At 38.3% G+C, this 21,748-nt stretch overlaps 1 protein-coding gene across 1 annotated transcript in view; it reads left to right on the forward strand.

Moving 5' to 3' along the window:
- EFHB (EF-hand domain family member B) overlaps positions 1-21,296 on the forward strand; it is a 54,630-nt gene extending 33,334 nt beyond the window's left edge. The window contains exons 7-13 of the mRNA XM_059387968.1: positions 2,329-2,412; positions 2,984-3,051; positions 6,596-6,750; positions 12,888-13,095; positions 15,879-16,091; positions 17,728-17,909; positions 20,983-21,296. Of these exons, the coding sequence (XP_059243951.1) occupies positions 2,329-2,412; positions 2,984-3,051; positions 6,596-6,750; positions 12,888-13,095; positions 15,879-16,091; positions 17,728-17,909; positions 20,983-21,156 (1,084 nt within the window). The 3' untranslated portion in view covers positions 21,157-21,296. The remainder of the gene's footprint in view (positions 1-2,328; positions 2,413-2,983; positions 3,052-6,595; positions 6,751-12,887; positions 13,096-15,878; positions 16,092-17,727; positions 17,910-20,982) is intronic.
- Positions 21,297-21,748: the final 452 nt, after the last annotated feature.

Below are 21,748 nucleotides of genomic sequence, written 5' to 3' on the forward strand. Positions count from 1 at the left end.
CATAAATCAGAATCTTCATGTGATAGGTGAGTGTGTGTGTGATTGAAATAATTCACATGGAAGCCTTTATTTCAAGTTGTTTAGTGAACACTGTGAGGCTGTGCAATGATGTTGCAGTTATGGATATTTAGACATAGATGACTGCTTGCAGATACTTCCTACTTCTCCCAGAAACATAATCCAGGCAATTTTAGGGCAAAAGGAATAGGCTTTGTGATTTATATTCCTTCCCCGCTTCATCCCTGCATGTTCTTAATTATGCCTTTGGAACTGGTTTTTAGAATATCAACTTTATTTGTTCAAATTATGGACCTTAAACTGCCATTGATTTATTCCGACTATACCATATTGTTCTTTTTCCCTTTTTTGAACTCATGGGAAGTAAATGAAGACAGAGGAGATGAATTACTTTGTATTTCATCTTTTGTTTCTCCACAGAGTGTCACTCTTCTCCAGAAATTTATTCAGCTCAGTATTTCTAGTAGAGGAAATAGTTTTAAAAGCAAATGGAGTTTAAGAATTAAATGTTCATTGTTTTTAGTCTTAACAAAACAATAGAGAGTTTGTTAATTTTAATGTTATTAAATAGTAGTGTTGTAATTTTCCAGTTCTCAAAAGAAACCTTGTTCATTTAATCACGGTGATAAAAGTAATGAAATTATGTTACAGAAAACTGGCAAAATAAAATCACCCATAATCTTGTCACCCAAATTCAACCACTATTATCTTTTTAATGTATTTCTTTCTAGTGTAGCTTCCTGTGTAAACGTTTGCATAGCTTTAATCAGAGCACAATCCTATTTTATATCCTGCTTTTTCACTTAACATAAAATAATTTTATATTGTTGTGTATTCTTAATAACATTTAAAATGCATGTGAAGTGTATTCTTGTTAATGTGACATAATTGCCCTCCATGATCAAACATTTATCTCCTTTTTTTTTTCCTTTGTAGTCAGTGAGGCTACAATCATTTTTATATCTGTAACTTTCCCACATTTTACATTATTGTGTGGACTATCTTCTTAGGACTGGTTCCCAGACATAGATAAAAGGGAATGACCATTTTTATGCTTTTTGAATCATGTTACCAAATTATTTCCAAAAGGATTATAGCAATTTGCACAAGCTATCTACCAAGTGTTTTATCATACGTTGTGCCAATCAGTGTTGGGTATTCTCTCTTTCTGTCTGTCTGTCTGTTTCTATTTGCTTATGTACTGTGTTCAAAGTACCACCTTCATATTATTTTATTATATATTTATTAGTCTCCATATATTTGCTTACTAGATGTGAATTATCTGTTTATATCCTTCTGTTATTTACTTATTTGGTGCTTAATTTTCTTCTAGAAATTTTAGTAGTTGCATTATTTTTTTTTAAGGTTTATTTATTTATTTGACAGACAGAAATCACATGGAGGCAGAAAGGCAGGCAGAGAGAGAGGAGGAAGCAGGCTCCCTGCCGAGCAGAGAGCCCGACTTGGGGCTCGATCCTAGGACTCTGAGATCATGACCTGAGCCGAAGGCAGAGGCTTTAACCCACTGAGCCACCCAGGCGCCCCAGTAGTTGAATTTTTTGATGATGATGTTAACACCTTGGTTTTGTTTACTGAAAAATTAAATTTTTTTTTTAAGATTTTACTTATTTATTTGAGAGAGAGAATGAGAGACAGAGCATGAGAAGAAGGAGGGTCAGAGGGAGAAGCAGACTCCCCACCAAGTAGGAAGCCTGATGTGGAACTCGATCCCGGGACTCCAGGATATGACCTGAGCTGAAGGCTGTCGCTTAACCAACGGAGCCACCCAGGTGCCCCTGTTTACTGAAAAAATTTTAAATCTGCTTGTCTTATTCTTTAGACCAAATGTTTTATTCAATTGTAAACTTATCTTTATAATAGAATATAAGTGATAGAAGAATGAACATACACAGCTTTTTTTTTTAGCATATAACTTTTCTTGAAATTATGTGTATGTTTTGATGGCCCGAATGATACTATGGTATTCCAAGGGGCACCTGGATGGCTCAGTTGGTTAAGTGTCCAACTCTCGATTTCAGCTCAGGTCAGGACCTCAGGGTCTTGAGTTCAAGCCCCGTGTGGGTCTCCATGCTGAATATGGAGTCTGCCTAAGATTCTCTCCCTCTTTCTGCCCCCTCCCTTCCCTACTGGTGCTCTCTCTCTCTAAAGTAAATAAATAAATAAATAAATAAATAATACTTAAGAAAAAAAAAGAACAAACGACACTTGGATATTCCTCATTGTATATATGTATTTGGTTTCCAGGAATACTTGGTAATAGAAATGCTTGACAGTTTTCTAATTTTATAGGAAAAAAGGAGCTCAGATCATATCCAAAAGAGTTGATGATTTCAAAGAAAAGTTTCAGCATAAACTTGGAAGAGTTTTAGACCCGTAAGTTAATAATTGTTTAAATTGATAATGTCTTTGGATGAAGCACTCTTGGGGTAAATGTTGGTTTGTTTTCAATTAGGTTCTATCCATTAAGTAAGAAAGTCATACCTTTGTGTTCATCAGGGAACTCTCTTAGTATCTCTAGGGCCTGGGGTTCTAGAAAGGTGCTGAGTCCTCTGAGATGAAGAGGGCATTCACAGAAGGAGGGCAAGAGAATTTTATGTAAAGCTTTATTTCTGGGGTGTTAGAAATTTAACTTACCATGTTACATTTTTTCTCTCTTCCCTGTCTCTTGTCTGTCTTCCTATCTGTCTCTATTTCCATATTCTGCTTTGAGTCTGTTCTTAATTTTCTTTTTAAATCCTGGCTTTTGAAAGCTAGGGAAGGTGTTTAAGCATTGCCTATGCAGTGGAAGATTAGACGGAAGATGGGCAGGAGAACTTCTGTTTGATCTTCATAGTTTAGTTACAGGAGAAATACAGGCTATTAAAAACATATGGCAAGCATATTTTAAATTCCAGAGATGCCATGTGGTGAGTATTTTAACTAAAGGATTTGTTTTCTTTGATAGCATTGCAGAAACAATGAATGTTCCCCCAGACCACACATTTGGAGCTTGTCTTCGTGCTGAGGAGTATGGTAAATATACAAACTTTCTCCTTAAAAAAAACCAGTAACATCCTCACAAAGTTATGTGGTTGAATTCACCATCTCCTTCCTTCAAACTTCTAATTTTAAAGGCTTCAAATGTTACATTAACATTAATGAACAGTTTGTAGCACACACAAAAAAATGTTCATATCATGTTTGAAATAGGTACAGTTTAAAGCTTTTGTGAATGAATACCTAAAGTGTAGTCAAGGCTCAGTGTAGTCAAGGCTTTATTTAGAAAATAAATATGTCTTGTATTAAATAAGCCAAGGTGATTTGAGGCAGCTTTTTAATGAATTCCAGCACTGTACTAGGCCCTTGTTACTCAGAATGTGGTCTGCAGACTGGCCGTGTTGGTGTCCCCTGTAAGTTTCTTAGCATTGCAGAATCTCAGGCTCCACATCAGACTCCTGAAACTGAAACTGCATTTTACGATATTCCTGGATTAATTCTCAGCACATGCAAGTTGGAGAAACCAATGTACTCTTCGATCACAGAATTAAGAACCACTCCCTTCCTACCAGCCAATCAATCAGTTAAGCTATAAATCGGCAGAAGAAACTTGCCAAGATTTTGTCTTTATTTCTAAGCAATCTATATGGTAGACATCCAAAGGAAAGACTATGCTAAAGCTTATCAGGATTGGGTTGTATATTGGCGGTTTTCAAAAATATAGTCTGTAGTCCACCTGCATTCAAATCATCCAGGAAATTTATTAAATATGCAGGTTCTTGAGAGCTGTTTCCAGACATTCTAATCCAGTAGGCTCCTGTGTATGCTAAGGTTTGAGAACCGCTACTGAAAATGTTTTAGCTGAAGCCCATTCACTGACAAAATATATATTTATTGAGCTTATGAAACAGTATTTTAGACTATCATAATTGCATTAATTAGAAGATTGTATTTCAGTTCTGTCTTCAGATGAACTGTTACATGTTTGATGTATGCCTGTTCATCATAGAGGCTGTCTTACAGTTAAGAGTGGTTAAGAGATGATTTAGGAAATCCATCAACTGGCCTAAAAAAATAAATAGGTAATCGTGGTAAATACTGCTTACTTGAGGGAGGCTCCTTGCTGGTGTGTGCTCTGTCTTACTGTCTGTTGGATCCTCAGGGTCTAGCACACAGTACATTTTTCACAAATATTTATGGCATGAATTGGTGAATCCAACACATGGTTTATCATTTTGACAATTTGACAAAATTGACAAATCTTCCAATAATGGATCAAAGTTATCCCTACAAATGGAATGAGATAGTGTTACAGAATGAAAAGGAAGAACACTGACATTAATAATTTTAAAAAATATATAAGTATCAGTAGCAGCACTGGTGCTGCATAGTTTAACTATGAAAGGGGACACTGAGGCCTCTTTGGACTTTTCCTGGAGTTTATGGATGGATGCAGATTAACTCCAGGTTCTCCCTTTTGTGACTATTATTGGGGTCAACTGATAGCATTAAAAAAAACAAAACAAAACAAAACCCGATAGCATTTATTCTGTAGAAAGCTGCTGCTTCTAGAAACATCTTGATTTCTTAACTGGGCCCTAATTTCTCCTTTACGCTTACTTATGGAAATAAAGGCAGCAGTACAAGGAATGTCTCATCTCTAAGGCCTGTAGTTATTGGTTATGTTAAGAAACCTCCAGGAAGAGTGCAAGGGTTGTGGCCTGCTCCTAGGATGCACCAGAGCAGAGGCAAGTAAAAGGAAAATCCAGGACTGGTGGACAGTGCTGCTGAATGGGAACTGGTTGCAGGCAGAGTACAATTAAAGAGCTTGCTTGGCTTTTCTGACAGCCATGGTGTGATAGCTAGGTCATAGGTCTCCCAGAGTCAGAACTTGTGCTCTTGATTTTAGCTATATAGAGAGATGACTCGAGTAATTACAAGTGATATGACAGGAGCTTCAAACATATTCTTTCAGGGCAGAGCCAGAAGAAGATATCAGATACATTTCACTCAACAGAAGTTACACCTAGTGGGATTATGGTGGGAAAACCCATGGAGTTGAAAAAACAACCAATCAGATGGTTATTTTTGCATATTAATAGAGAGGGAAGGCCTCTGAAGATAAAAACTGAACCAAGAGCCACCTTGTGGAAGAAGGAAGATCTCCATTATATACAAGAGCCACCCACAGTGTTTATGTCAGAGGCAGGAATGTGGAGGAGGAGAGGAAGCCATGCTTATTTGTCAAAAATCAGTCTCACTGTCTTGATTTCCTCTCACAGAGCCTTGCTTGTGTTTGGCCCACTTCAGGATGATCTGATGGTAGCTGATTCCATTTCAGATGTTTTGGTCTGAGGCACTTGCCCAGTTCCTGGAACCAGCATTCTTGAGGGCTTCTCACCCCTATCTACCTGTAAAAATGTAACTTTTATCAGAATATGTGAGATCAGCTCCTGATTTTATAATAAGTAAGAATCTTAGAGGTGCAATGGGTATCTATTAAAAGAGACTCTTGACAGAGCCTAATACAGGGCCTTACACAGAGTAGGTATAAATATTAGTTGCCGTAAACTGCAATAAATGTAGTGATTTAAATTATTCCATCTAGAATATCATAGCCAACTGCCAACATAATCCTGCCCCAACAAAGCAGGAAGGGAGGAGTACAGGCCAGGAGAAAATGAACTGAGGGAAAAGGTTCCGTCTTGTGACATCTACCAAGCCATAACATCTGAAGCAACGTGGTCAACTCTAGTCTGATCGCTGTCACCATTAACATCCAAGGAATGTTTCCCAAAAGGGAGTGGCAAGGAATGCTTCTAGGCAGTGTCTATGTTTGTACTTTCTTTGTGTCATAATCTGGGGAAGTTCCCCTAAGTCATTAATGATAAATGGAAACAAGGGCCAGGCCTAGAGGAATGTAGCAGGTGGATTGGAGAGTTTATTACTTCCAGATAACTGAGGGGTTGTGGGTCGGGACTCAGTTAATAGAATTGTGGGTGAGGGTCGGTGTGCAGGTGGTGGTTCTCAGGAAGCAGGGCTGAGAAATGGGAGCTTGATAGCCATACTGGAGGCAGACTGGAAATTCATATTAGGAGGGAATAGGGTTTTTGAGTTCAATTTTTGCAAGGGATCCCAGAGGTTTAGTAAACTTCAAGGCATATAGTGTGGCCCCCACATGGACTCTTTCCTAGCTTTCAGATCTTCAGCATTGTAGACAAATGTGTGCAAAGAGGTAGAGACAAGGGCTTAAAGTCCTAGGAAAGATAGTCAAATAGGACTGATGATTTCCCACTCTCCCTACCCCCGGCCCAAATTAATTTTGTTAGAACTTTTTCACTGAGCAGAGAAGTCACATAAAACAGAAATATTAAGCCTTATCAATTACTTTATGTACTTTTTTATACATAAGGGTTTTCTGTCCTGCTGCATAATAATGTCAGATTTAGGCATGAGGGGTTTTTTTTTTTTTTTTTTTCCATTCATAGACTTTGCTAGATCTCTCTTTTTTAGGATCAGAATAATATTAACAGACTTTAAATTGAGATAAAAGTCTCCCTCCCCCCTCCCCCTTTAATAGGAGCTGGTGATCTCATCCATAACAGACTTCCAGGTGAATATCTTCGAGGAAAGGACAGACAGAGAGCCCTGATTGCAGCTGTGCGACATCACTTGAAGAAATTTAACTGCCAAAACTTTGACACTTTGTTGGCAGCCTTCAGGCACTATGATAAGGCCAGTATTTGAATGGAGTTTTTTGGACTATGCATGACTTATAGATCCTGGCAGGTTGGTGTAGATCAGGGGTCAGCAGACTATGGCTGGAGAGAGTCAAATCTAGCCCACCACCTGTCTTTGTAAATAGTTTTACATGGCAATTTGTTTTAAGTATTTTCTATGGCTGCTTTTGCACTACAAATGCAGAGACTGAATGGCCTGCAAAACTTAAAATATTGTTTTTTGACCCTTGACAGTAAAAGTTTGCTGATCCCTGGAGTAGATCAGTGGTTGCCAAAGTGTGGTCCTTTTATCATCACCAGGGTTACTTGGGAACCTGTTAGAAATGTCTATTCTAAGGCCCACCTAATAAACTGGGAACTCCAGGTTGGGGCCTAGCAATTGTGTTTTAACAAGCACTGCAGGCCGTTCTGATACAACTTGAGAACCACCGTGGCAGAATGAACTGTGTTGTGCTGGGAGCAAGGGGGTGGTGGTGGGGGAGGGGCAGGCATCATAGATCCTCAGGGAAGACTCCTGGGTCTAGGCCGGCTATACCTAAAACTGAGTATGTACATGTAGGGCTGACAGTCTGCATTCAAGTCAAGCTTGGAATGCTTCTCCCCAGGGGGAGCAGGATGTAGTTTCAGTTTTGAGAGTGTAAGATGATTCCATTTCTAACATACTCTAAATTGTGTCCTTTCATAAAGTCAGATCAATCTGGGCCTGCATAATTCCCTCACACCATTTTAGGCCATCACAGATTTGCTTTCACAAAGCTGCACTGCCTTTAGCTATAGTAAGGTACACTATTGTGTCAACCTCTTATGAAACATCACACAATTTTGTTTCTATGCCCATGGTGTTGTTATTTATTTTTGTCACACGTATCCTCTTTATTAAGAAACCCACTCTTCCTAAAGGAAATAAGTATGCTTCATTTATGTATCTGGTTTGTTTTTACCTCATAAACAGCATGAATTTTGTACTGATTGTGAGTACCTTTTTGACTTGGCCACCAGGAAGCTCAGAGCCAATTCAACAAAGTACATCTAGTTTGTGAACATGTTCTTAACAGCACACATTTTGTGTGCTTCTTCTTATTTTATTTTATCTTGATTTTCTCTTTGTCCTGATTTCCTCAATTTTGAGGCTCTTTTTAATGGTACTTATTTTTCTAGGCAGCCTGAAACTACTTTAGAATGAGTCTAATTTAAACAAATAAAAGCTCATAAATAAACCTGCAATGATGCAGTGCATCATAATCTTGATATGAGAAGGGGGAAAAAAGTAGAATAATTTTATTTTATCTCAAAAAGAAAAGATAATATTTGTATCCCCCTTCCAATGTTGAGCACAATTTTAGAAAAGTTATACTTCACATTTTTTATCTTAAAATAAACTTGATTACTCATTGGCTTATTCAGTTTAATCCATTCATTTTATTTGTTTTTAGATTAGAGGCCTGTGTGCATGTATTGTACTGATGAATAAAAAGTGGGTTAAGTATCTCATTTAGGCTTGTACCAATTATGTAGGGACAAACACCAATCAGTCACTCACTATATGTCTCACAAAGTTGTGTTTAAAGAAAATGTAAGTATTCAACTGTTTCTGTGGTTTTTAATAGAGACCAATTGCTATTTATAGGTAATTTAAAAATGAATCTTCAGAATTAAAATATGTAAGCTCAAATAAGTACATTTTAAGCTTTACATAAATACAAGTATTTTACAAAGATGATAGATGATAGCAGGATAAATTTAGATAGTAGTGATATGAATCAGAGAACTTACCACAATACATAGAGCTCTGCTTTTTAAAAATTCTTCACTTTAAATGTAATTATAGGCAAGATGATCATCTTAATAGCTGCTGATTATCTTAGTGAACCACCAGGCATATTCCTTATGATAAAATTAAATTAAGCAGGGAGGAAATTACTGAGAATTATTTAATGTTGATATACCTTTTAAATGGTTAACTTTTAATATGCACAATGCAGTGCTCAGTGTCCTCTAGGAACCTTTTCTTTTTCTTTTTTTCTGAGAGGGTAATAAGATGTGGGTCTTCTAGTACAGCTGTAGGATAATTTTTGATTATTTGAATCTTTTATTATTGAATGCCCAGATTTACTTTAATGAAAAACACAAAACAAATCAGAATAAGTAAGCCATGATTTTCTAAATGAATCTTCTTGGCTTAGAGGATTAATTCTGTTATTTATTGAACACTCACTGTACATCAAACATTATTTCAGATAATATGCAGTCTTTCCACTTAGGAAATTTAAAATCTGGAGAGGAAATAAAAAGACTCATCATGTCAACAAGTGGTCACAGTAGAGTCCCAAATTTTCAAAATAAGTATATTATTTTAATTCCTTTTATTATTTTTTTTGAAAATTTTAATTTCTTTTTATTTATTTTTTTTCCATCACCCAGTTACCCCATCCCTCTCCCCTCCAGTAACCTTCAGATTTTTTCCTAGGATTAAAAGTCTCTTATGGTTTGTCTCCCTCTCTGGTATCATCTTGTTTTATTTTTCCTCTCTTCCCCTATGATCCTCTGTCTTGTTTCTCAAATTCCACATATGAGTAAAGCCCTGTGATAATTGTCTTTCTCTGATTGGGTGATTTCTGTTAGCATAACACGCTCTAGTTCCGTTCATGTCATTGCCAATGGCAAGATGTCATTTTTTGATTCCTGAGTGGTATTCTGTTGTGTATATCTATAACACATCTTCTTTATCCATTCATCTGTTGATGGACATCTAGGCTCTTTCCACAGTTTGACTAATGTGGATATTGCTGCTGTAAACATTCGGGTGCAAGTGCCCCTTTGGATACTACCTTTGTATCTTTGACATAAATACCCAGTAGTGCAATTGCTGGATCACGTGGTAGCTATATTTTCGACTTTTTGAGGAATCTCCATACTGTTTTCCAGAGTGGCTGCACCAGCTTGCATTCTCATCAACAGTGTAAGAGGGTTCCCTTTTCTCCACATACTTGCCAACATCTGTTGTTTCCTGACTTGTTAATTTTAGCCATTCTGACTAGTGTGAGGAGGTACTTCATTGTGATTTTGATTTGCATTTTCCCGATGCCAAGTGATGTGGAACATTTTTTTCATGTGTTTTTTGGATGTTTTCTTTGGAGCAATTGTCTATTGGTGTCTTCTTTCCATTTCTGGATTGGATTATTTGTTGTTTGGGGATTGAGTTTGACAAGTTCTTTATAGATTTTAGATACTAGTCCTTTATCTGATAAGGCATTTGCAAATATCTTTTCCCATTCTGTTGGTTGTCTTTGGGTTTTGTTAACTGTTTTCCTTTGCTGTGCAAAAGCTTTTTGTCTTGATGAAGTCCTAATAGTTCATTTTTGCCTTTGTTTCCCTTGCTTTTGGAGACGTGTCTAGCAAGAAGTTGCTATGGCTGAGGTCACAGAAGTTGTTGCCTGTGTTCTCCTCTAGGATTTTGATGGTTTCCTGTCTCATATTTAGGTCTTCCATTCATTTTGAGTATTTTTGTGTATGGTATAGGGAAATGATCCAGTTTCATTCTTCTGCATGTGGCTGTCCAGTTTTCCCAACACCATTTGTTGAAGAGACTGTCTTTTTTCCATTAGACATTCTTTCCTGCTTTGTCAAAGATTAGTTGCCTAGAAAGTTGAGGATCAATTCCTTTTATTCTAATCATTATCCAGGAAGGAGCTGAGATGAGATTATTCCTTTTTGGAGACAGGTACATTCAGTGATAAAACTGGTTGTGTGAGCCAGAAGCTGGTGAGGAAGTTAGACAATTTTTGAAAAGTTTTTTCCAAAGCTCAGTCCTATCAGGTGTCTGTGGATGGCTGGGTGTAGGAAAGGTTCATTGAATACCTTGACTGGCAGCTCATTGTTGAGTAACACTTTGGCTATAAGACACACCATTGTCAGGCAGAGAATGGTCCAGAAAGCAAAGCACATGGGTTAGATTAATTTCATGGGCCATATGCTTATGCTTGGCGTTGGCTGATAAAACTGGGATAGCAATTCCACAGAGGTTCATGTAGTCAGTATGCCAGGAGCATGGAGGCAATGCCTTATGTGGATGTGTTTTCCCCCCAAGAGACAAACTGGCCAACTTTTGTCAGGAGTCACAAGTATGGCATATGGTGTGGTAGCCTTTGCCTCCAAAACATAGTGTGATTTACTTTCTAATGATTAGTGTGTTACCATGTCTGGTACAACAGTGGATCCAGGCAGCAAAGGTTTCATATGGATGGTTTAAGTTCAGTCAGAAGCTTTATTTCTATCTGAGAATGGACGCTTATCATGTTTTCAATCCATACAAATTGCTATATTGGGCAATGAAGCCATCATTGTTGGTACCATCTATTACAGTTTTGAGAACCTCTTGATTCAACTGCCATATCCCAGGTAGCTTTTCAGCTAGGGCTATGGAGTTTGCATTTTTGGTTGACTTGGGCTTGTAGCAGAAGTTTTCATAAAAGAGTCTATAGTCCAAGGCCTTTGCAACCCCTTATCAAGATAATATGTTTAAAATTCTCATTCTGTTTCAATATAAGCATCAGGGATGTTTTCCAGGCCTATGGATCTGACTGCAGGAATTTATCTAGAGTTTGTTGGGTGAGTTCCCCATTCTCCAGGGATCACCTTCATAAGCATTTTAAAACTAATCCTGAGCATAAGAGCTGCAACACTAGTCAATGAGTCATTTATCTTTTCTCTGGGTAGTTTGTCTCAGAAACTTCTCTGAGAAGGCCAAAGCTCCCTTAATAGCAGCCGGGGGCGCCTGGGTGGCTCAGTGGGTTAAAGCCTCTGCCTTCAGCTCAGGTCATGATCCCAGGGTCCTGGGATCAAGCCCTGCATTGGGCTATGTGCTCCGTGGAGAGCCTGCTTCCTCCTCTCTCTCTGCCTCTCTACCTACTTGTGATCTCTGTCTGTCAAATAAATAAATAAAATCTCTAAAAAAAAAAAAAAAAAAAAAAAAAAAAAAGGCAACCGGGACCGACTGCAAAAATACTCAGATCTTTCACTATCATCTCCAAGTGGGTTTTATGTTTGATAGACTCCAGGAGGGGCTGAGAGGTAAGATACCTCAGGTCTTGCCATTCTTTGTTAACAAGCATTACATGGGGGCCCCGGAGTGGCTCAGTCTGTTAGGTGTCTGCCTTCAGTTCAGGTCATGATCTTGGGTCTTGGGATGGAGCATGACTGCTGAGCAGGAAGCCTGTTTCTCTCTCTGCCCCTCTCTGCTGCTCTGCGCTCTCTCTCTTTCTCAAATAAATCAATACAATCTTAAAACAACAAGCATTATGTGTTTGGCTCCTTTGTCTCTCATCCAAGTGCTAACCAGGCCTGACCCTGCTAAGCTCCCAACATCAGATGAGATTGGGAGTGTTCAGAGTGGTTTGGACATAGACTACCTTTTTATCTCCCAAGTGAACCAACTAGTTCCTGCCCAGAGCCTTCATAAATTTCCCTCCTTTTTCACTTAGTGTAGGTACTCCTGTCTTTAACTGTTGTCTGGAAGAAGGTGGAACTTCCCCTGCTCCCCATACCAGGATGAATTTTAGTGCTAATTGTTACACTGTGGCCAGATTGCTAGCATGTCCCTCTTGCCCACAGGAGTGTTGACAACAAACAGGCAATGGTCTTAGAGTCTACCTCCCTGTGTTTGGCCTATAACTACTTCCCCAATTTCTCCTCATTACCAGACAAAAGAATGGAGGACCATTTAGTGCTCAGTTGGAACACCAGAGGTGTTAAAAACTTTGAAAGCATGGGAAAATGTAGAAAGCTATCAAGAGTTCACAATGTTGGTTAAATGAAATGTCAAGCACAAATCATGGTTACACCTGCCCAGCCACAGTGTAAATAGCATGATTCAAAGAAAAAAAATGTTAAAGTGGAATGAACAAAGATTCTGTGTCACATCCTGCTTCAACCAGGGTTCAAATTACTGTGTGTATATCAGGTTAACACAATGAGGAACTCACTTAGTATTTGACTGCTCTTATGTAAAAAATAAGACAAATTCTTTGAATTTATGTGATCTCTTTCTTTTTTCTTAAATGAGATAATACATGTTGCATACTCTGCTCTTAAAGACAATGCTTGCTTCATCTTTTTCTGTTTTGTGTCTAACAGAATGGAGATGGGGTGATAGATAAAGCCGAGCTTCGGGAGGCTTGTGAACAAGCCAGCTTACACTTAGATGAGAAGCTCCTGGACCAGCTCTTTGACTACTGTGATGTCGATAATGATGGGCAGATTAACTACCTAGAATTTGCAAATTTTCTTAACTGGAAAGATAGAATGCCTCTTAAAGAGCATGAAGAGAGGGTCATTATTAAAGGTATTTAATTTTTGAAAGATTGCTGAATTCTTACATGGGCTTTTATATTTTCAGTTTTCTAGGAGCTTGACTCTTGTCAATTTTAATATTTTATATTAAAAAATATGCACATAGATACATATTATTTGCTTATTTATGCATAGAATATCTGTGGAAGGACAGGAAAGAGTTTGGTGATGTTTAAGGGGAACCAGGTAGCTAGGGGACAGGGTGGCAGCAAGACTCACATTTTAATCTATGTGTTTTATGTCTTTGAATTTGGAACCATGCAATAACCTCTTCAAAAAAAAAATTATAAGCAAAACAGTTTACACCAAAATCCAAAATATGAAAGATAGTTCCTCAGAAAGCTGTTTGAAAAACCATTGTCTTAGAGTAATTAGCTCCCCTCCCCCAGGAAAACTCAGTAGTAGTCTAGGATTTGACATAAGAAAATTTATTCTTTTGCATTTTATATGAGAAAGAAAAGCAATCTTTACCTTTATTTAAATATTTTCCTGTTTCCACGTTGACTTCTTGCATCACTAACACTGTGTGTGTGTGTGTGTGTGTGTGTGTGTGTGTATGTATATACATACACACATAGATGTACTCTCTCTATATAAAATCACAGTGAATGTACCATTTTTATTTGGCTTTTTAAAATTTAGTTTTCAAATTTCTATGGAATTAAGAAATAATTTTATGGTAAACTTTTTTATGAACTTCATTTTCAGTTCCCTCATGCAGATGTAAGATGAATTACTAAGCTATTTCCTCACTCTTTGAAATTTAGGTTATTTCCAGATTTTTAAAAGTAATATCAGTAATGCTATAATGATTATCATCTCTCAAAATTCTTTGTTTCTAATTATATCTAATTTCTTATGAATGTTATTATTGTCCCAGAAGTAACTATATTTTCATTTTGCTTTTCTAAATGATTGTACCAATTTGCAATTTTATCAGCCAGATCTGTGAGGTTTTATTCTAACTTTGCTACCACTGAGTATTATTCCAATCATTCTTGTAATTTAGTTATTATTATGACACGTTGTTCACTTTAATGTTCAAATCTTGATTATTAGAGAGGATTAACTTTTTTTAAAAAGATTGTTTACATTTCTATCTCCTCTGGAATATTCTCCTCTAAAAAGTGAAGTTATTACTGTTTTTACTTTTATTCCTGGGTCATGCCTTTCTGCAAGGCCAAAACCAAATTTGGGGCCTTATTTATGATGGGAGCCCTTATGAGTTTCTGAGATGACCTTTCTGTTCAAGCAGCTAGGACAGTAGGGGGATTTTGTTTGCCTAATGAAGATTTTATAGAAAACAATTCTTCCCTAGTCCTTTCAGAAATACAAAGGGGTGATAGAGTTTTTTCTTCTTGGCACAACTCTTCGAGTAGTGGGGGAAAGTAGAAGCCTGTTTTCAAACCAGATCATTTTTCAAATTGTTCCTAGTGCTTGGGTTCTGACTTCATCAGTCGCTTTCAATGGAGTCCTTGAGATTTTCCATCTTCTAAGACAGTGGCCAGTGGTTCAGTCAGGGGCTCAGGAAAGTTTTGCCAGGAATTTTCTCATATCCAATTCCGCTTTCAGAGGAAAGGGGTAAGTATTCTTTCTTTCTTTCTTTTTTTTTAAGGTTTTATTCACCTATTTGACAGAAATCACAAGTAGGCAGAGAGACAGGCAGAGGGAGAGAGGGGGAAGCAGGCTCTCTGCCAAGCAGATAGCTCGATCCCAGGACCCCCGGGATCATGACCTGAGCCAAAGACAGAGGCTTTACCCCACTGAACCACCCCGGCGCCCCAAAAGGGGTAAGTATGCTAAGGCAGTGGCTTTCAAACAGTTTTCCGAGACACTGTTTCTCATACTGGTCCAGATTTCGGCTTTTTGTGGGGCGCAGGGAGGAGATTAGAAATTTTGGAACACAAGACCTGAATGTGTTCATGGCAGATTGCCAGGATCTGAATGGGGGCTCCAGATTTTAGATAGGCATGTCTTTTCTGGTTTGCCACAGTTCCCACCCCAACCGGATACTGGGGCACCAATTTGCCTTTATAATCCTTGCTTGGGCTTTCCCCAAACCCCGAGCGTTCGTCCACAGATTGAAAGACCACAGCGCCCTCTAGTGATAGCTGTGGAGCTCCCAGCTCTGTGAAAAAGGTGCGCCAGGAATTTACTCCTAAATTTCAGAACGACTCAACAAAGCAGATCTTCAAAAGGACTGAGTCTTACAATTCGAGTTTTACCTCAGGGTTTTGTTTTATACACCGATGTGAAGAAGGTTATTTATATAATCGGTTCCTGAGCTCACACTGTGTTCTCATTGCCTCCCCGAATGTTGCAATACGTGGGGGGCTCCCCCTCACCATCAGGTATGTGTGGAATTTACAACTCCACATGCGTCTTCTCCAGTCTCTCCTTGGGGCACAACTCTGGAAACAACTCTGGTAATCCTGTAGTTCAAGTTAAATATAAAAATAAACTCTAATTTTTTTTTAAAGGGAAAAAAAGTGTTCATTTTTTCATCTGGTGTCTTAGATGTAAAAGCTTTATTCTAGATTAAAGTGGGTGGAGTGGTGAGAAGAAACAGGCCACATTCAGATTTCCTGGTGTATGACATTGGCCTGCCCTTGCTTTTCCACAGTGGGATGCTGGCATTAGTGACCTCTGCTCAGTCTCAGTCTCTACCAGCAAGGAGAAACTAACCAGGAAAGCTGATTTTGTTACAGAGCAGCAAGCACCCAATAGTGATTTCTTCCAGTAATTTGTCCCCCACCCTCAACTCTTTGCTTAAAGGTAAAAAACCAGCTTGTGCAAATCCTGATGAGGCTAATGTTGAAGAATCTGAACCAACTCTCCTGATAAAGCCGGAAGATATTGTCTTAAAAGAACCAGGGAGCTCAGAAAAGACTCTTCGGACACTTCTGAGGCCAAGTGATAAAGTTTCTAGTCACTATAAGACAACTTCTTCTGAGATCAATGCAGTTGTAGGGGCTCTTCCTTCTACTTGTGAGTATGTCACATTATTTGCTGAGTTTTTGAAGTACAATCAGCAAACATAGAAGTGTCCTTTGTCTGTCCTTGTATTGTCCCCAGCTGCTACCTTCACTAGGCTTTTCTCAAAGCCTAGGACCTTTCATTCAGTTCTGTATTTGAACCATCCAGGAGGTCTCAATAAATGCAGGCTGAATGGAACTATTGCTAATGATGACCCAAGTAAGATGATTTCCTTAACACTGAATGTTACACAGACTATGCCAAGTGTTAGGAAATCCATAAGCCATGTGATTCTTAGATATACGCAGATTACCTTCAAATATTTAAAGAGCTTTTGCAAAACAATTCTCTGTATCTTCATTCTCCATCTGTGAGTTTGCTAGGGCTGCCATAACAAGTACCACAAACCTGAACAGAAATTTATCATCTATGGTTTTGGGAGATGGAAGTCTGAGGCCAGGGTATTGGTAGGGTTGGCTCCTTCTGGGGCTGTGAGGGGGAATCTGTTCCGGGCTTCTCACCTAGATTCTGGTGTGTTGCTGGCAATCTTTGGTGTCCCTTTGCTTTTGCTGCATCACCCTGATTTCTGCCTTCAACTTCACATGGTGTTCTGTTGTGTGAAAGCCTGGGTCCAAATGGCCCCTTTTATAGGGACTCCCAGTCACATTGGATTAGCGACCTACTCTATTCCAGTGTGACTTCATCTTAATTAATTACAAAGGCAATGACTCTTTTTCTTTTGAGTAATTTCTACACCCAACATGGGGCTCTAATTTATACTCCCAAGATCTACCAACTGAGCCAGCCAGACATCCTGAAATCGCTCTATTTTTAAATAAAGTCACATTTAGAGGTACTGGTGATTAGGATTTTAACATATAAATCTGGGGAGAATATAGTTCAACTCATAACACCTCATATCTTATTATTTATTTATTTATTTATTTGTCAGAGAGAGAGAGAGAGAGCAAACGCAAGCAGAGTGGCAGGCAGAGGCAGAGAGAGAAGCAGGCTTCCCACGGAGCAAGGAACCAGATGCGTTACTCGGTCCCAGGACCCTGGGATCATGACCTGATCCAAAGGCAGTGGCTTAACCGATTGAGTCACCCAGGCATCCCAACTCATACCTTATTATTGAGCATGATGACTCTTGGTTAGTTAGACACTATTTTATGTTGGCTAAGATCACTTCCTTAGACTAAGGACATGATTAAAGTTTTATGCATTTTTCTTAACTGGATTTTATAGACATGTTATATATGTTCTAGTATAATGAGATCTTGCTACTCCCTTTAGAATAGTGTTGTCCAATAGAAATATAATTGGAGTTCTATGTATTTAAAAATTTTTAGTAGCCACATTAAGCAAAAGAAACAGGTGAAATAAATTTTAATAGTATATATACTTTATGTATAGTATATAGAGCTTCCAAATATTTTTCAACAATTAATCAATATAAAATGATTAAATATGCCACTTTTTTGGGGGGTACTAAATCTTTGAAATTCAGTGTGTATTTTATACTTATATCACATCTCAGTTTGGACCCATTTCAAGTATGCACTCAATTGCTCCATGTGGCTGGTGGCTACTATATTGTACAGTTCAGTTTTAGAATGTTTTTTTCCCTTTCTCATTGGTGTCTTAGGTTATCCCATCTATGGTGTTCCAACCATTCGGTCTGATATTCCTGCCCCCCGAATTCGTCGTGTCAGTGATAGAACTAATTATGGTGAAGAGGGCAATGCCTATTCCTTACTACATCCTACCATCTTTGGCCAGAAAGGAGTGTTTGAAAGAGACTTCTTCAAGACCAGATCAAAAAAAGAGGTACAGCATATTATTTCATAAGATTTGGAAGAAATGTCAGCTTCACACAAACACACAAAGATGAAAATGTTTATTTATCCACAACTATTTAATTTTAGACTGTATAAAATGTGAGCTTTGATATTACAAAAGTCATCAGGATCCTCAAATACAGGATTTTTTTTTTAAGATTTTATTTATTTCACAGACAGAGATCACAAGTAGGCAGAGAGAGAGGAAGGGAACCAGGCTACCCACCAAGCAGAGATCCTGATGCGGGGCTCGATCCCAGGACCCTGGAATCATGACCTGAGCCGAAGGCAGAGGCTTTAACCCACTGAGCCACCCAGGCACCCCCAAATACAGAATTCTTGAGGATAATGTTCAGTTTGGTTGTTCTGGTTGATGTTTTCATACGATTCTTGGAGCAGTTTTTCTTCTATCATAGGAAACATTACATTCACATTATATATCCACTATGACCTACACATAAAAAGAAAAACATTTTCCTGAGGAACTCAACACTATTCGTAGTTGAGAAAAAGCAGAAGAGATTGGTCCCTTCCTTGTGTAAGTATCTTATGGTTTTGTATCTCCAAAACCAAGAAGTAAGTATGAGAAGGGCCACTCTGTGCCCTCTTTATGTACCGTGGCTATCTTCTGTCTTAGATTATCTGTGAGAGCACTGATTTATTTATTCTGTCCTATTGCCACACCATTTGTCAACCCATGTATCTGGTTTTTGTTTGTTAGAAAACATGGTCCTCATATTGTAGGTGATTTTCTTCCTACGTGGGTTATAAAACAGAAACAACCGGCTAGGTCAGAATAGCCACTGAGGTTCTAAGAGCCAAAGATTAATAGCAATGCTTGGCCAACCTGCCTTGGTCTGCACTCATAAAAAGCAGGGTGTAAACTAGGGTGCAATAGCTTCTTCAGAATTTTCATATTCAGAACTAGGAATGGTTGAGGAGACAGTCATATGGTACCTTCTGGCACTTCAGATGAAGCATTGATGGCTTGAAAACTTACTAACTACTACCTTAATTATAATACATTCATCCCAACATTTAATCCCCACTGAGGTAGGAGACAGAAAGAAGAAGGGAGGAGAAACTCAGAGAAGATGCCTGCTGGGTGTTCCCAATGAAGGAACTCAAAGGGACACTCCCAAAGTGTTTCACTTCCCTTGATTACTCTAAAGGGCCTATGAAATAGTTGCCAAAAGAAACAAAAATCATGCTTGTTGCATGATACCTAAAATTCTTTTAACTAGGAAGTTGTCCTTTAATTCACACTTCTAGAAAAAAGGAAAACCCAAATGAGTGGTTGAGTAGTAATGCTAACTTGAGAGTGGATGGACTTCTGGAAAATAATAGCAAATCAGTGCACTGTGATGGAATAGGGAACTAGGGGAGGGAGGCCTCCTGAGGAGGCGGGAAGGAAATGGAGGTGGAGGTTTGGGATGCTCAAGACTGACTTGGGCTATTTCTGGAATTCGCTCTGTCAGGACAGTCCTTACCTGCCCCTGGATGGGGGGAAACCACAGCTCTGCACTTGGGCACTGAGGTGTTTTTGTTGTACAACTGCAGCTGCTTGCAGCTCTGCTTTTTTGAATTTCAAATGTATTTGATTATACTGTTAATTTCCCATGAGGGCACATCATTTCTAGGAGATCTTTTAATTTTGTTAAGATTTTGTTTAATAGATGTATTCTGCAGCACTTGTATTTCTTTGGCTTTCCTATTCACTAACCTTTCTTTCCATTTCCCTCCTGGCTTTTTTTTTGTATGCCTCAAAGTAAATATTTTTCCTCTTTTAAATTTAATTTTGGGCACCTGCATGGCTTAGTCGGTTAAGTGTCTGCCTTGGGCTCAGGTCATGATCCTGGGGTCCTGGGATAGAGCCCCCACCCACTGCATCAGGCTCCCTGCCTCTCCCCTCGCTCATGTGTTCTCTCACTCTCTCGCTCAAATAAATAAATGGAAAAAAATCTTAAAAAAAATAAATTTAGTTTCATTTTTTTCCCACACCTTTTATTTCCTCTACTCATTCTAACATTTCTTTCCACTGCTGGTTCTTATCTTTCCTTTCTTAAATTTTCCCTGGGATGTAAGAAATATGTTTTCCCATAATAATTATCATTGCAGAAAAATTACTAATAACCAGAATTTGCTGGTTTTCAATATGCTCAAATTTTAGTTTGCTCAGTTATTCATGCATACTCTATCTTTCTGACATTTGCACACCTATAACTATAAGGTTTATAAGAGGCCAGTAAGAGACATTTTATAAGTGATCATATTTTAGAGAAGAGAAACTAATTTTCAAGGGATTGACATGACATATACAAGATCCTAGTGATAAGAAGTGAGATAGAACTCAGATCCAGCAAGTCTTCTTTCAACCAAAAACAAAGAGTTGGAAGCAATTTTGTATATGGGCTAGTATAGGTGAATATTCTCATCTTCATATTAACAAAATGATTCCTGAATTGAAAATACTGGAATTTTTGATAGCTGATTATTATTATATATAACAGGCACACATGTACATACACGTGTTGGTGCACAATTTTGGGGGGATAAATATCCATAGTATTAGATGTTATAAAGATATTTTTAAAATTCAAATTTAAAGGGGTGCCTGGGTGGCTCATTGGGTTAAGCCACTGCCTTTGGCTTGGGTCATGATCTCAGTATCCTGGGATCAAGCCCCGCATTGGGCTCCTTGCTCAGTGGGGAGCCTGCTTCTCTCTCTGCCTCTGCCTGCCTCTCTGCCTGCTTGTGCTCTCTCTCTCTGTCAAATAAATAAATAAATAAATAAATACATAAATAAAATCTTAAAAAAAAATAAATCTGGGGCACCTGGGTGGCTCAGTGGGTTAAAGCCTCTGCCTTCGGCTCAGGTCATGATCTCAGGGTCCTGGGATCAAGCCCCGCATCAAGCTCTCTGCTCCGCGGGGAGCCTGCTTCCCTTCCTCTCTCTCTACCTGCCTCGCTGCCTAGTTGTGATCTCTGTCAAATAAATAAAATCTTAAAAAAAATAAAATAAAAGCACAAATCTTAGTCTGACCTTCAATTTTTTTTTCTAGATTGCAGAGATATTATGTAATATTGGTGTCAAACTTTCTGATGAAGAATTTGAAAATGTATGGAATCTTGCATCACAAAAGCATCACAGAGGAGAAGTTTGTGTTGAGACCATCAGAAATGTTCTGGATGAGATACAACATGCAGACCGGGTCAAGTGTAAAACAACCATGTGATATTTTTGGAGTTCATTCATTTAAACAAAAGAATTGTTAAATCTGAATTCATCAAAAATTTTCAGTCCATTCTGGTTTTAGATATTATGTTAGAATTCAGCAATCACTGTAGTAGGACTCCTGTGTCTGTGTATATGGCTAATAAATTTGATTGGGATTTTAAGATTTATTTTATATTCTATAAAACACCAAGAACTTGAAAAGCACTTAGAGTTAACCTTTTACCTTACCAAAGGTAAGGTATGTTTAGAATACTTAAGAAGTCTATGCATTTAGTTGGTTGACTGAATTTCAAAGTCTAGTTTCTGATACCAGGTTGACAAAATTTTGCTTCCAACCTTTTGTTTTTTTTTCTTTAGGTGTCACTATAACAGAACGGAATAAGCTTAATAATAAGTTTAGTAAGCTTTCCATCTCTGTTAGCGTCTGAGGAAAAGAAACAAGTACAGGAAGCAGGAGCTAGAGAACAAAATGTGGGGTTTCATCAGTGACATAATAGCCATTAGTTTTGCTATCTCCCTATGGCCATTTATAGCAGCATTATCAACAATAGCTAAACTATGGGAATAGCCAGGCGTCCATCAACTGATGA

The sequence above is a fragment of the Mustela nigripes genome, chromosome 2 (assembly GCF_022355385.1).
Source record: "Mustela nigripes isolate SB6536 chromosome 2, MUSNIG.SB6536, whole genome shotgun sequence".
NCBI classification, from domain to species: domain Eukaryota; kingdom Metazoa; phylum Chordata; class Mammalia; order Carnivora; family Mustelidae; genus Mustela; species Mustela nigripes.